The sequence below is a fragment of the Triticum dicoccoides genome, chromosome 7B, assembly GCF_002162155.2.
Source record: "Triticum dicoccoides isolate Atlit2015 ecotype Zavitan chromosome 7B, WEW_v2.0, whole genome shotgun sequence".
In the NCBI taxonomy this organism is placed as follows: Eukaryota; Viridiplantae; Streptophyta; class Magnoliopsida; order Poales; family Poaceae; genus Triticum; species Triticum dicoccoides.
Window position 1 is genome coordinate 585,729,137 of NC_041393.1, and position 13,713 is coordinate 585,742,849.

A 13,713-nucleotide genomic window follows, 5' to 3' on the forward strand; every position below is an offset into this window, starting at 1 on the left:
AATGTGACACAAGCTCGCACACGCGGGAGCAGCCCCAAAACGAGTGGGGATGGCAGGATATGAAAATAACGCGTGGAGGCACGACGCCAAATCTAGCCTCACCCCCCCCTAAAAAAATTTACTCGGTCACCACTACCTCTAGGACAACCACTTCCTCCAGCCTCACCACCGGCGGCGACGGCGACTTAGATCTGTGCAAGTGGCGGCAGCGAACGCAACAACAGCAGTATCCGGTAGCAAGAGTTGGTGCTCCCCCTCCTGTTAGCCGCCGTTGGGCCGTCCTTGACTCAACCATGCCCCCTCCCCCCGCCGTCCTCGTCTCCGATGCCGGTAAGCAACACCCCATCTCCTCTATGTTAGGTCGGTTGTTAGGATCGATTTCCCCATTGCTCAACGGACCCTCGATGTTGACTAGGTTATGGACGCACGGATGAGGCTGGTAGTTCAGGCAGTAGCATTGATGGCTGTGATTCAGGCATGGCTCTTGCTCATGCACAGGAGAGATGTTCGTCTTGGTGAGAGACCTGTCATCGGTTATGCTCCAATGCTTACGTGGGAGCAGGAGAGGATCGCCAATCTGAACTACATCTACAACTGCACGGACACATAAGCCCTATGGATGCTTCGAATGAAAAGAGCACCATTTGCCAGACCTGTCCGGACCTTCAGGAGCAGGGGACTACTACAAGATAGCATCCACACCAGCATGGAAGAGCAAGTGGCCATGTTCCTTCATGTTGTTAGCCATAACCAGAAGTTTAGGTTATGCACAACACGTTTAGGAGATCAATGGAGACCATGTCAAGGTACTTCAAGCAAGTGCTTTATGCTGCTGGGGAGCTCAGAGGAGAAATGATCAAGTCACCGACCGTTCGGACTCCTACCAAGATTCGCACTAGCCCAAGATGGTATCCATACTTCAGGCCGAGCACTGACTCGGCTTGTATGTGCTTCATGGGTTGATATGCTTGTATTGTTCAAGGTGAGCACTAACACAATCTTCATTTGCCCCTTCAGGATTGCATTGGGGCAATAGATGGTACTCATGTCACTGTCAAAAGTGCCGAAGTCTCAATTTGCAGCATATAGGGGGAGGAAGCACTACACAAGTCAGAATGTGCTTGCTGCTATTGACTTCGATCTGAAGTTCACCTATGTGTTGGCCGACTGGGAAGGGTCAGCACATGATGCTAACATTCTTAGGGACAACATGAGTTGTCCTGATGGCATCAACTTCCCCGATGTCAAATTCTACCTAGGAGATGTTGGCTATGCATGTCAGTCAGATATTCTTCCACCCTTCAGGAAAATCATGTACCTTTTGAACGAGTTCGCTGGTAGACACTATTCTAGGACTCCACATGAGTTGTTCAATCTCAGACACTCCAGCCTTAGAGTTACTGTTGAGAGGGCTTTGGAGCTGTGAAGAACGGGTTTAAGATCCTAGATCAAAAGCCATTCCACACTTTCCACACTTTTCCTACCTAGGTCAAGCTTGTTCTTGCTTGTAGCATTCTGCATAACTAAATCCTGCAATGGGGTTGTGATGAACTGGTGCCCGAGGAGGAAGATGTGACGCCTGACGATGTTGTCAGCTCTATCCATGGTTTGGAGGCATTTGGCAACGAAGCCTAAAAGAAAAAAAGGATGGAGTGGGCACAGGGAATATGGGATGACAGAGGTCAGACAAGGATCCGAAGAAGAAGAAAAGCAAGAGCAGCAACAGAAGAAGAGGAAGAGCAGCAGAAGAGGAGGAGGAGGAAGACGAAGAACTAGTTAGCATCGATGATGAACTTTCCCCTATTCAACGATATGGCTCTTAATAATGTGTACTGTCATTTGATAGTGTTAGGATGAACCGTAATTTGTTTCGTAGCTAGGAATGAAACTGTTCAGATCGTGTGTGGTAAAGTCACCACTAATGACAAATGATGACAACACCTTATGCAGATTGCAACCAAACAGCGTGTGATATGTGCACCTAGTGCGGGTAAAATTTAGTTCCCTCATGCAGCTAAACTATATGCGAGCAACCAAACTATGTGCAGAATGATGGTTGTTTTTCCTCAGCATGTGATATAGGCTCATCTGTGAATCACATGCAATGCAGGCAAAATCGATGCGCACAACCGAATAAGTCCTATGTGATTAAAGATTCTGATGACACGGTAGATACGAAAAATACATGGTCCTTTGATTAAAAGGAATTTCACAAAAGAATTTAGAGGATTTGACACCTTGCTTTGTTTTTCCTATGATGTTTTCCAATCCTAGGATTCATACATAACATTCCAATCCTACTTCTCAAACATCTTGCCTTGCTTTTTCCTCCGAAGTATTGCAGACCAAGGATTCATACATGACATTCTAATCCTACTTTTTCTTTCTTTCTATTCACATGCTTTAGAATTCTTGCGAATCAAATGCTCCCTGAAGTTTAACAAATTTTGCAGGTTCAGTTTTGTACAAAACTAGCACCCGGTGCAGTTCCTTCAGAGAGTTCAGAGCATAAGACTGAAGCAAAGTACAGAAGCACTTTGGTCATTGCCACAGCACTGTACCATTGTTACGAAGTTTTTGGCTTACGGCCTTCTTTGCCCCGGCAGCATCTGAGCTGGGAAACTAACCAGCAGTTATCCCCTGACAAAGAAGCCACTCTACAGGCAATCTCTACCCTCTCTACATGATCACATAAGTGCAGAAAAGAAAAGAAGCCCTCATCTGCTTCACTTCTAGGGGGAATGAAATGAAATCCCAAGACAGAATGTTCATGGGAGCAAGAACGTCCTCCCCTAGGTCTCTTTCTCCGCGGCTTTCTGCAGAAGAGCCGCCTGGCTGACAAACCTCCCCTGCAAGAACCAAAGCAGAGCATGAGAACCTTCACGAGCTCTTTTCAAACTTCAACAAACTACACTACTTTCGAGGGCCCAAAACTCAGCGGCGTTTGGGTTGCAACAGTGAGCTTTTGGCATTGCAAAAATTTATGTGCTCAAGAATGAGTTCCGGTGCTTGCCTTGACCCGAGGACGAGACTCGGCGTGCACCTTCCGTGCTTGGTACCGAGTCTTATTTGAGAGGAGGGGAGTGCACTGCTTCTGCTTGTGCTTCAATTTCTGTATGCTGCCTTCCCTGATAGCACCAGCAGCACCATTCTCTAGAAACAGTTCAATGTCTGAAAGTTTAGCCTGCAAACGAAGGATACACACTAGTCAGTGCAAGATATTTCTTTGCTTTAGTAAATAGGCTACATAAGAGTTGTAGGCTTTATAGCTCACAACATGGTCTTCAGCATGCTGAAGTAGGTTCTTTTAGGGGAGCATGCTGAAGCAGTTTATGGCTGTGTAGAACATGTTTCCCAGCAACAATAAATCTATGAAATAATGCAAGTGCCATATATAGTTGACAGTAGAAAAAATCATCTAAAAATGATCTATTTTTGATAGGTGCAATACAGCAAAGAAGTAGAAAAATACATTTGCCACTTGTTAAGGAAATCTTCAGGTAGAAAAGGTCAAGCCAATACGGGATATAATATGCCACAGTACATATGCCTATGAGTCCAAAAGCACCAGTTTGAGCCCAACCACTGCCTAACAAAAAGAAAGAGATCCGTTGCATGCCTCAAGGTATCCAGTTATCCAATGTGATACAATTGAGATAAGCTATAACTCACTGAACGGTTCAATTAACCTATAGTTGTTATAAAGCTCATTTTTCTTGTGCATTTACCATTGTTAAAGAGTATTTCAACAAAATCACATGAACAATAGACAGAGGTACCGAAATTAGTTGTTGGTAAAACAGTCTTTCTTTGGTGTTCATGCTAGTGAAAAATATATATTCTTTTGTTGTATTTTTCCTTGTCCTGATTAGACTGATGCAAACATGTATTCATTCTGTAAGGATGTATTACTAATATTCTGATAATCCAGGCTCAGTGGAAGAAGCATTTCCTGAAGATTATAACTCAAGGAGATATATTAGACTAGAATAAGATAATGGAATTTTGAGTTACAATGGGTAGTAATGCTTGTAGTTGTAGTATTGCATATGAAACAGCTGTGAAGGATCTCCATTAAGTAGATTAAAATTAGATACAACTGCACAGGGCAATGTGGATTGAAGATTTGTTTTCCTTCTTCCATCTACACACTCCAAATGATTAAACACTTGGATGTGATGCACTGTTTTCGTTAATAAATGTGCCGAGAAGTTGAAATTATCGTATAGTACTTGACAAATTAGTTTTACTGAAAGATTTTTTTCACTAACAGAGACCAGCAGCTACCCATAATTAAGTTGTGATGTAGTGCAGGTATTTCAATCGATCACTTGTGCCAGGGATACATGAACAGGAATACCTTTTATATATATCTATCTAAAGAAACTAGAAATTCTTACCAGCCCATCAGTGGATGATGCATCAGGTATGTTGCCGTCAGCGAACACGGAGCCTCTGTCATACCACGCCTTCAGCACCTCCTCAGTGTTGAGGCTCAGGCCCAATCCTGTCTTGGGCGCCTTCGGTCCAAAAATTCCATCATCCCCATAAGCAGGGTCAGGAATTTCCTCCTTAACACATGTAATGCACGGCCCAGCGGCAATGTCCTTCAACGCCTTCTTCTTAGTCTTCTTCTTCTTCTTCTCCACCGGCGGCGGTGGTTCCATCGATGGGGGAGGCGCCGGCATAATGTCCTTCAATGGAATGGCAGGGCACATCCACCATTCGCTGTCATCGTCATGCCGCTTGAGCGCCTGCTTGATGTTGGACCGGGAGCGCCGGAACCCGAGTCCGAGCACCATGAGGTTTCTGATGTAGGGGTCTATGCCGGAGCTGGAGAGGACACGGTTAATGGAAGAGGCATCGCTGCCGCTTTCCATACTGAGTTTGCCCATGATACCATCGATCCCCTCGGCGGCGGCGCCCTCGTCGAGGCCGCCGAGGAGGAAAGAGTCTGCGTCAAAGCTGTCGTCATCATCCTCATAGTCGAGCTCCCCGGGCCCGTCCGCGCCGGCGGCGCCGTCAGGGGTCCCGGGGGACGGCGCGGAGTCGCGGAACTCGGTGAAGGCGCTGCTGACGGCCGCCGGCGACGGGCAGGCCCTGGCGAGGACGGGGCTCCGCGGCGTGGTCGGCGGCGCGGCGGCGTCGCGGAGGAGGCAGGCGGCGTTGCCGAGGACGGGGAAGGGCGGGAGCAGGTCCGCGCGGGAGGGGTCGTCGGCGAGCGCGGAGGCGAGGCCGAGGAGCCTCGGCGACGGCGGCGCCCTGTCCCCGGCGGGGAAGACGGAGGGGTACATGGAGGCGAGCAGCGCGGCCGCCTCGTTGTAGGTCTGGTTGGGGCGCTTCCGCGGCGTGCGCGCCCGCTTGAGCGAGAGCGAGGAGGCCGAGGAGGAGTTGGAGGCGTCGGAGAGCGCCGAGGACGCCGAGGAGTGCGCCGGCCGCAGCGGCGCCGCCCCCGCGCCCGGCGCCGACGACGCCCCGACCGCCGCCGCCTTGACCATGTCCAGGTCCGGCAGCCGGATGCCCGTCGGGATGCAGGACGACGCCATCGATCGGAGCGGGGAGATGCGGGGCGGAGCCCCCTAGAGAGAAAGGAAAAAAATCCTGCCCGATGAGGAGGGGTTAGGGGAGAAGATCGCGAGTGATGTGATGGAAGCAATCCGGGCGGAAATCAATCAATCTGGACCCGAAATCGCAGGAGGAGGGAGGAGGGGAAATCGGTGCGTGGATGCGCCGCCAGGAAAGGCGAGACCCCCAAACCCCCACCAAACCCCCGCAACCACAAGAGGACGCCTCGTGTACCTGGCTGAAAACCAGGGGGAACAGAGGAAAGGGTAAAGTCCAAAGCAAGCGTGGAGACCGAGGAATTGTTTCTTGTCTAGAAAGACACCACCGCTTCCGCCTCCGCTCGGAGCTGGAGGCCGCCGACGCCCGGCTTGAGGAGAGGAGAGGAGAGGACGGCCGGCCGGAAGAGAGAATAGAGAAAAGAAATGCGATCCTGGGGGAAAAGGCGATCACCAGGGCACCCACCGAGCTGAGCTAAATCGAGGGCCTAGGAGGGAAGCAGAGCAGACGCTCTGCGGCGGGCAGGGCAGGAGGGAGCAGGGCGTCACGGGCTCACGGGTTCGCCACTACGGGCCTCGGGGGACGGGCGCGACTCATCAATCGAAAGAAAGATAGAGGGTGCTTGATACAAGGGACTATTTTTAGTCTAACTAAAAATAGTCTTTTTTAGAGGCTAAAGTTCCAAGCACCCTTGACTAAAGAGAGGCTAGGACTAGTCTTAAGGCTAAAATCTTTTAGTCATGGAAAACCTACTAAAATATGTATTAGCTCTCTCTCTTCTCATTTAATTCCTCTCCTTAGTTTTGGATTGGAGGGTTTGAAGGATAATAAATGCTTAATAACTAGATTTTAGTCTCTTTAGTATTTGGATCCAAGCATGGGTGAGACTAGCAAGTTTTAGTCCCACTACTTTTAGTCATGGGACTAAAACGTATCCAAGCATGCTCATAATCAAGAGCCCACACGCTGCCGTTTCTTTCTCGCTGCCGTTTCCCCTTTCTCTTTTGGATCGAGGCCAGGAGATCGGTCGCAAGAGAGGAAGAAGCAACGGGACGAGCGGTACAAAGCCTCTGCTGGATGACACTCCGGCTCCAGCTCCAGCTCCAGGGAGTGATCAAGAACAGGGCACTGGGGGCATGTGGGGGGACGGACGGAGAAAACACGGAAGCAATCAAACCAACCGCTGCTCATGAAACCAGCCAGCGGATGCGTTACGCCGGCAGGCGGCTGCAGTTGTCCGATGCAGTGCTCTGCCAGTAGGGTCGCCGTTGGACCCTAGCGAGCGAGACGAGAAACGAGACACGGAATCATCAAAAGAAAAGAAAAGAAAAGAAGGTTAACCTAACTAACAGTCGTCCGTTGGTTGGTTGGCTTGGGACGCAGACGGAGCTCGCTTTCACTTGTCCCTGTCTTGGCGGGCCCTACCTACCTGCGCACCACGACGCTTCTCGTGTGCAGCGCAACAGGGCCATGGGGACACGGTGGGGCTGCGTGCCTGTGTTTCGCTCTCACGTGTCATGTGAGGTTTCTTGAGAGCAACGGGCCTTGTGTGGGTGCGGCCTTGTGGGGACTGGTGCTACGTACGTACACGTGTGGGCGCGCTAGCCGTACCAGCTCACCGGTGGACTGACACTAACGATTGCTGTTAATCTCGTGCGCACGCACGCGTGTAACCTACTAACCTTGACCACTGCGGTGAGATATAATGGCTCTCTGCAATTTTGACCAAAAATCAGGTCCACCGTACTATGTGATGCATCTGTTTTCACACTCTCAGATACCTGGCCATGGGCAGCCCGGCCCGGACGGGCCAAAAATCCCGGACCGGGCTGAGCCCGAGTATGCCATCGGGCCGGGCTCGGGCTTAAAACTGAGCTTGATGGACAGGTCGGTCCGGGCACGGGCTTGAAGAAAACACAATTTTAGCCGTAGTCAGGCTGGGCTGTGTCGGGCTTTCTTGGGCTTGGGCCTGGATTTTTAGCACTGTGCTTTTTTTTGCCCGGCCCGAGATATGCCCAGGTATACTCTCAGTACTTCCCTGTGTCCCTCCCGGGAACGGCTCGTGAGCAACCTTACCGGTGCCGCCATCGCTCCAATCCGGCTCTTCTCCCACCTGGTCGTCGTCGAAGGTGCACAGCCGAGCAAAGCCTGCGCAGCGTCGCCGTCGTCCATGTGAGGAGCGACCACGCAGGGGACAGGAGGGGGCGCGAGGGGCGGATTGATGTGTTGAGTCGACCGTCTATGGAGCAGGGTGTGTTGTGGTGCGTGGGAGAGGGAGGGGGTAGCGTCGAGGTGATGGAAGCAGCATGACGCGGGTATGTCGAGTCTGGTATCTCCACCCTTCAGGTGGCAGCGCGTCTGACACAAGGCTGTGCCCAGGAACCAAGTTGGTTTTTGACCTCGGGTGCTGCTTCTCTGGTCCTGTTGGCATGGTGCTCGGCAGGGCTCAGAGGTCCGTGCTTGCATCCAGTGGCTTGTTTCTAGTCGGCAGTTTGCGTATTTGGCGGCGGCTGCTCATGGGTGGCTGTCTGCGGCCTCCCCGAGGTGCGTTGGTTGCGACATTGGTGGGGGTTCTTTGTCGGCAGGCTAGGTCGTGATGGTTGTGGTGCTCGGTGGACTTGCCGACGTCGGAGTAGGTTTGTGTGTCGGAGCTTGGGTGAAGACCCTATCTCAGCCTTGGCCTTGTGACCGGTATGGCGGTGGTAGCAGGCATCGTAGACCATCTCGGAGGCATCGCTCCATTGTTGCCGCACTAGATCATGTGTGATCGAACGGTGGCGTCACTTCCCTTGTCGAGGGCTTCATCCTTTGAGTTGGGCCTCGGTAATGTGACCTAGGGAAGGCGCCAGTGTTGGCATCGAGGCTTATGTGGCAAGGATGGTGTCAGGGGAATACCCAATCGGGTAGGCCAACAAGACAAGAGAAGCCAGCAGGTGCCTGAAGACCCGGCCTGAGGAGAAGACCCAACCTGGAGATAAGTTGGCCCGGACATAAGTCAAATTTGGAGATAAGTTAGTTATGGAGATAAGTTGACCTGGACATAAGTCATCTATGGACATAAGTCATATCAGGAGATAAGTCGGCCTGGACATAAGTCATCTCTAGAGATAAGTCGGCCTGGACATAAGTCAGCTCTGGAGATAAGTCATCTCTAGAGACAAATCGGCCTGGACATAAGTCAGTTCTGGAGATAAGTTGGTCTGGACATAAGTCAACTCTGGAGATAAATCATCTCTGGAAATAACTCGACCTGGATATAAGTCAGCTTTTTAGAGATAAGTCAGTTCTGGAGATAAGTCGACCTGGACATAAGTCAGCTCCAGAGATAACACTAGTAGAAAAACGACCTTATGTTTAGTCCTGGTTCACTTACCGACACTAATGTGACCATTAGTGTCGGTTCCAACGGCCAGGCGGGCGACACTCATTAGTCCCGGTTCGTGTTGAACCTCTAGTACCGGTTCGTGCCACGAACCGGGACTAAAGAGGTGGTGACAGGCTGGTGTCAGGCTGGGACCCCACCAACACCTTTAGTCCCGGTTCGTGGCACGAACCGGTACTAGAGATGCACCTTTAGTCCCGGTTCATATAACCAACCGAGACTAAAGGTGCCTCTATATAACCCCTTTGTCGAGCCCGAGCCATTTCTCTCTGTTTTCCCCTTTCATTCCTTCCTCACCTCTGTTCTTCCCCATTGCTTGAGCTCATCCTTCATTTTTGCCAATTTTTTTCAAGATTTGAAGGCCCCCCATCCATCCAAGTGATCACAAAGGTTAGCAACTTTGTCCTTTCATCTCTCATTGCTAGATTAGCTCTTCCAATGCTCTATAAGTATAATGATTTGTGGGTTTTAGTTTGGGTGTAATTATGTGTGGTAGTTTATTTGATTTATATGCAATTTGAGCTCAAATTAACTCTTAGTTTGCATATGTAGGTGTCGTTTACTTAGTGCCTTCTCGTCCCCGTCCTAACCACCATCGATCGCCTGCATCGTCCCGTCGTCGGCACCACTTTGGTGAGCCTATTGTTCTTATCTTTTTTATATATAAAAAAAATCATGTTTGTGTGATTTAGATATATATAGTTACTTGTATAATTTTCTTACCCGTACAGTTTGTTATAGATAGTGCCATGATTTTGATATCCGTCCCCGTCGGCCCTCGTCCGGTTTAGGATTCGGATGTGGTATATTCTCTTTTGTAACTATTTGTTGCATTTCATGTTTATGACAAATTATGCCCATCAAGTTGACATAGATATTTTTATCTAGGAGGTATATGGTGGGCCTTTAGTGCCGGTTCGTGATGAACCGACACTAACCCGATTCTGCACTAGTGAAGTCATCTCTGGAGATAAGTCGGCCTGCAAGTCAACTCTGGAGATAAGTCACTTCTGAAGATAAGTCGGCTGTATAGGTAAGTCTCTTGGGACAAGTTGGCTATGAGGACGAGACCCAGCCTGCTACAAGAGGAGACCCGACCTGCTACAGGACGAGACCCGATCTGCTACAGGATGAGATCCGGCCTACTACATGACCTGGTCTACTATAGGACATTACCCGGCTTGCTACAGGATCTGGACCTAGGCAAAGTTCCGTCCAGAAGGAGTCCAAATACAAGAGGGAGACCCCCAACTTGGAAGACATGGAGGACCTAGAGGGCTTAGAGTAGGACTCCGACTGTGGGTAGAACCCGGAACGTCTTGTAACCCCAGGTATCCGGCTATTATATAAAGGCAGTCCCTGGGTCATCAGAAGAACAAGCTTTTAGACAGATGTTTTGACAGCTCTCGGTACATATGTTTAAAAGCTCTCGCGACAGATGTTTTGATAGCTCTCGAGACATATGTTTTGATAGCTCTGGTGATAGAGGTAGCGAATAGTGCCATTGTAATTGAGGTCACCACAATCAATAGCTATCAAGCAGGAGTTGGCTATTACCTCCATCGTGATGGGCCGAACCTGGGTAAACTCGCGTCTCTCTTTCCCAATCAACCCCGTCCAAGCCTTCACCTAGTAGCAATGACTTCATGACTTTGTTCTTTTATGAGGACATCTGCCGTGACAAAACCGCGACAGATGGCGTAGGCGAACGAAGTCGAAGGCGCGACAATGGTTGCAGTAGTTATCTCTTTTCAGGCGTGTCCGTGGGATTACCTTGGATTGTGATGAAGTCGGAGCTACTGTGATGGGTGATGGTGTCCTGGACTAGGGTTGGTAGCCACATTGGCTTCCAGCCATATGGGCTGGGTCGAGGACTGTCGTGATGAATAAACCAGTGGGCCTCGTTCGTCGGGCCCAGGATAAGCCAAGATGAAAGACCTGGAAGACTTGGCGTACACTCCAAAGATTTAGAGGTAGTCTTCAGGACGATTGCCCTTAGATGCAACCGACCTATGTAAACCCTAGGCGCCCTTGGTATCTATATAAACTGGGGGTATGAGGGTTGTAGACAATAACTCATACACACACGATCTTGTGGTAGATCACATGTACTTTGTACCCCTTCAAAATCAATAGAACCAAAGTAGGACGTAGGGTATTACCTCTTCAAGAGGGCCCGAACATGGGTAAACTCATGTGTCCTTGTTACCATCGTGACAAGACTACCAGCTCGGGACCCCTACCCGAGATTTGCTAGATTTGACTCCATCAACGAGGCCCCTATGGCGACGATGACAAGCAACGGGTGGTCTGGTCAGCTGTCGTCCATGTCGCCAGCCATCTCTGAAGTTGTCCATCAAAGTCGAAGCTGCGCTGCCTTTGGTGCAAATAGTTGAGTCTAGCACTGGTCTTCTTGGGTTTCCGCACGACCTCTATGGTGAGAGTTGAGTTGAAGTTTGTCTTCAATGAAATCAGAGTCGCTTGCTTGGAGATTAGGAAGGGTGATGACGTTTGTTGGGCAGAAGTAAAAACAATGACGCCAAAGTGTATCTCGACGAGACCCTCTTTGTTGAGGTGTGTGTGTGTCGCTCGATGGTTTATGACTATTTTATTCCGCTTTTCCGTATTAAGGGCATGTACAATGTTGCTATCTTAGGAGTGCCACGTAGGATAGATGATGAGGTGGAAGAGAGAGAACTCACAAGAAAATGCTTGTCTTCTCTTATTTAAGAGAAGACAAGAGGTGATCTCTTAGCACAATATGTCTCACCAAATTTTTAGGAATTACTAGTTATTGATAAGGCTAAGAGATGACCCATTGTAGACAATTTTTTTTATCATCTCTAAGTACATGCAAGACTTAAGATAAGACTATCTTATCAACCATTGTACATGCCCTAATGATGCACATCTCTTCTGCTTAACGAATGGATGAGATAATTTTTTTTGCCTTCGTCTTGAAAAAGAAATGGACCGTGATCGGTCACCCCTCACTTAGTTGCCTTAGCAGTTGTCCCTAATATCCGACCCTCAAAGCCATGCTATTCATGCGATGTACTAGCAACTACATAAATCAACACACGTAGCAATAAACAGACATAGTTCATACTAGCAAACAGACATAGTTCATACAACCAAAAGATTCATTGCCGGACAAGAAATGACTTGATTCATACTCCCTCCGTGCGAAAATATTTGTCATCAAAATGGATAAAAATAGATGTATCTAGAACTAAAATACGTCAGATACGTCTCATTTTATCCATTTTGATGACAAGTATTTCCGGACGGAGGGAGTACTAAAAGGGCTAAAGAGAAACGGAGACAGGGAAGGGCAAAGGAAATCACCATTTCCTCGCGAGGCCTTCTCCTTGTTGTCGCTGGTGCGGCTATACCCATGTGTGTAGTATTCGGCGACGAGAGGGGCGGAGTGAGAGACGTCGGAGGAGGAGATGACGTCGGCCATGTGACGCTAACCAAGCGGTCTTGGCTTTGGCCGCCGCATTCTCCGCCACCTCGCGCTTCTGAGTGCTCAATGGCGAGCCAGAGTGTCTTCGTGTTCTTGCAGCAGAGATGCCGCATGTCGGTCTCCACTGTGAGCGAGCGGCGAAGGCCCGCCGCAAGGACCTGGTCGTCCAAATCTACCGGCATGCACGCGCGGCCGGCCGGTGGACATCGCCTTTGCCGCCGTCACCCTCTTCCTCTCCAGCTACCTCTTGTGGCGTGCGGCGCATCCCTCGGATTCGGGTGTCCGCCATCCGCGGCGCCATCGGAGCGGGCACGAGGACCCAACAGTGGCCGGAAACACGTGCAAGGAAAGGAGGGCTTGGACATGGGCGCGGGGGCGGCAGACCGGTGGGGCACAAAGTGCTTGGAGCCGCGTGGGCGCCGTCGTCCGGTACAACGTGGAGCCAGAGCTCCCGGCCGGTTTGGGAGCCTCGTTCAGCTCCGTGACACTAGGGAAGGTTATTTTGCCGGGTGAAAATATATTTAAATCCTAAAATAACCCGGGCAAAGAAACAGAATGTTCGGCTGAACTGAAAGATGCTAGTATAAAAAACCATAACACGTAATCCGACCGGCATTGCGCTAGCTCTACAGGGACAGGTACTGTTTTTGGTCGTTGTCCCGTTCATTCAATCCATAATAGTCGTGTCAAGATTCGACTCACCTTGCTCTCCTTTTTTTTCTTTTTCAGGGACCTTTGCTCTCCTTTCTTTATTATCAAAAGATAAAGAAAGAAAAAACTTGAGCGACCTTACTCCGTGGCAGCTTGCACCAGCCAATGATGAGGCAAAACCCCCCTGAACCGGTCGCATTAGTTATCGTTTCCCGATCGGCAGTGTTTGTCGTACGCAGCTAGCCTGTTGCCACTAACAAATTACGTGAGGCACCAGGCCACGCAACCAAGTTTGAACACCATTCCTAAAAAGAAAAAGAGAAGCGAAGAAGACGACGACGACATCCTGTCCTTTCCCGGCTGTATCGCATGCATCATCGAGGGAGAAACACTGGTTCTTGCTGTTCCAAAGATTATGCATTTCCATTGGTTCGGAAAAAAAGTAGTATCCGTGAAGCACTTTGTAGTGAAACCCTAGCGGAATGAGTTGTGCGTAGTACTCCCTATGTAAAAGACATATAAAAGCGCTTAGATTAGTATTCAAGAAATTCCGAAAAAAAGATATCAGTATTCAAGAAAGTGCGCAGATCTTTATGTGAACGGACGTGTTTGATTACGGGATCAGCTGAGCACGGGCTCAGAATCAAAT

General features: G+C 49.6%; 1 protein-coding gene across 1 annotated transcript; it reads right to left on the minus strand.

The window, feature by feature from the left end:
- Window positions 1-2,360: 2,360 nt before the first annotated feature.
- LOC119337507 (protein CHLOROPLAST IMPORT APPARATUS 2-like) lies at window positions 2,361-6,158 on the minus strand. The gene is made up of 3 exons (XM_037609671.1): window positions 4,401-6,158; window positions 3,014-3,184; window positions 2,361-2,849 (listed from the first exon to the last, which is right to left on the minus strand). Exons 1-3 carry the CDS (start codon window positions 5,544-5,546, stop codon window positions 2,793-2,795), a joined length of 1,374 nt encoding a protein of 457 aa, XP_037465568.1. The 5' UTR covers window positions 5,547-6,158; the 3' UTR covers window positions 2,361-2,792.
- Between the last annotated feature and the right edge of the window lie 7,555 nt (window positions 6,159-13,713).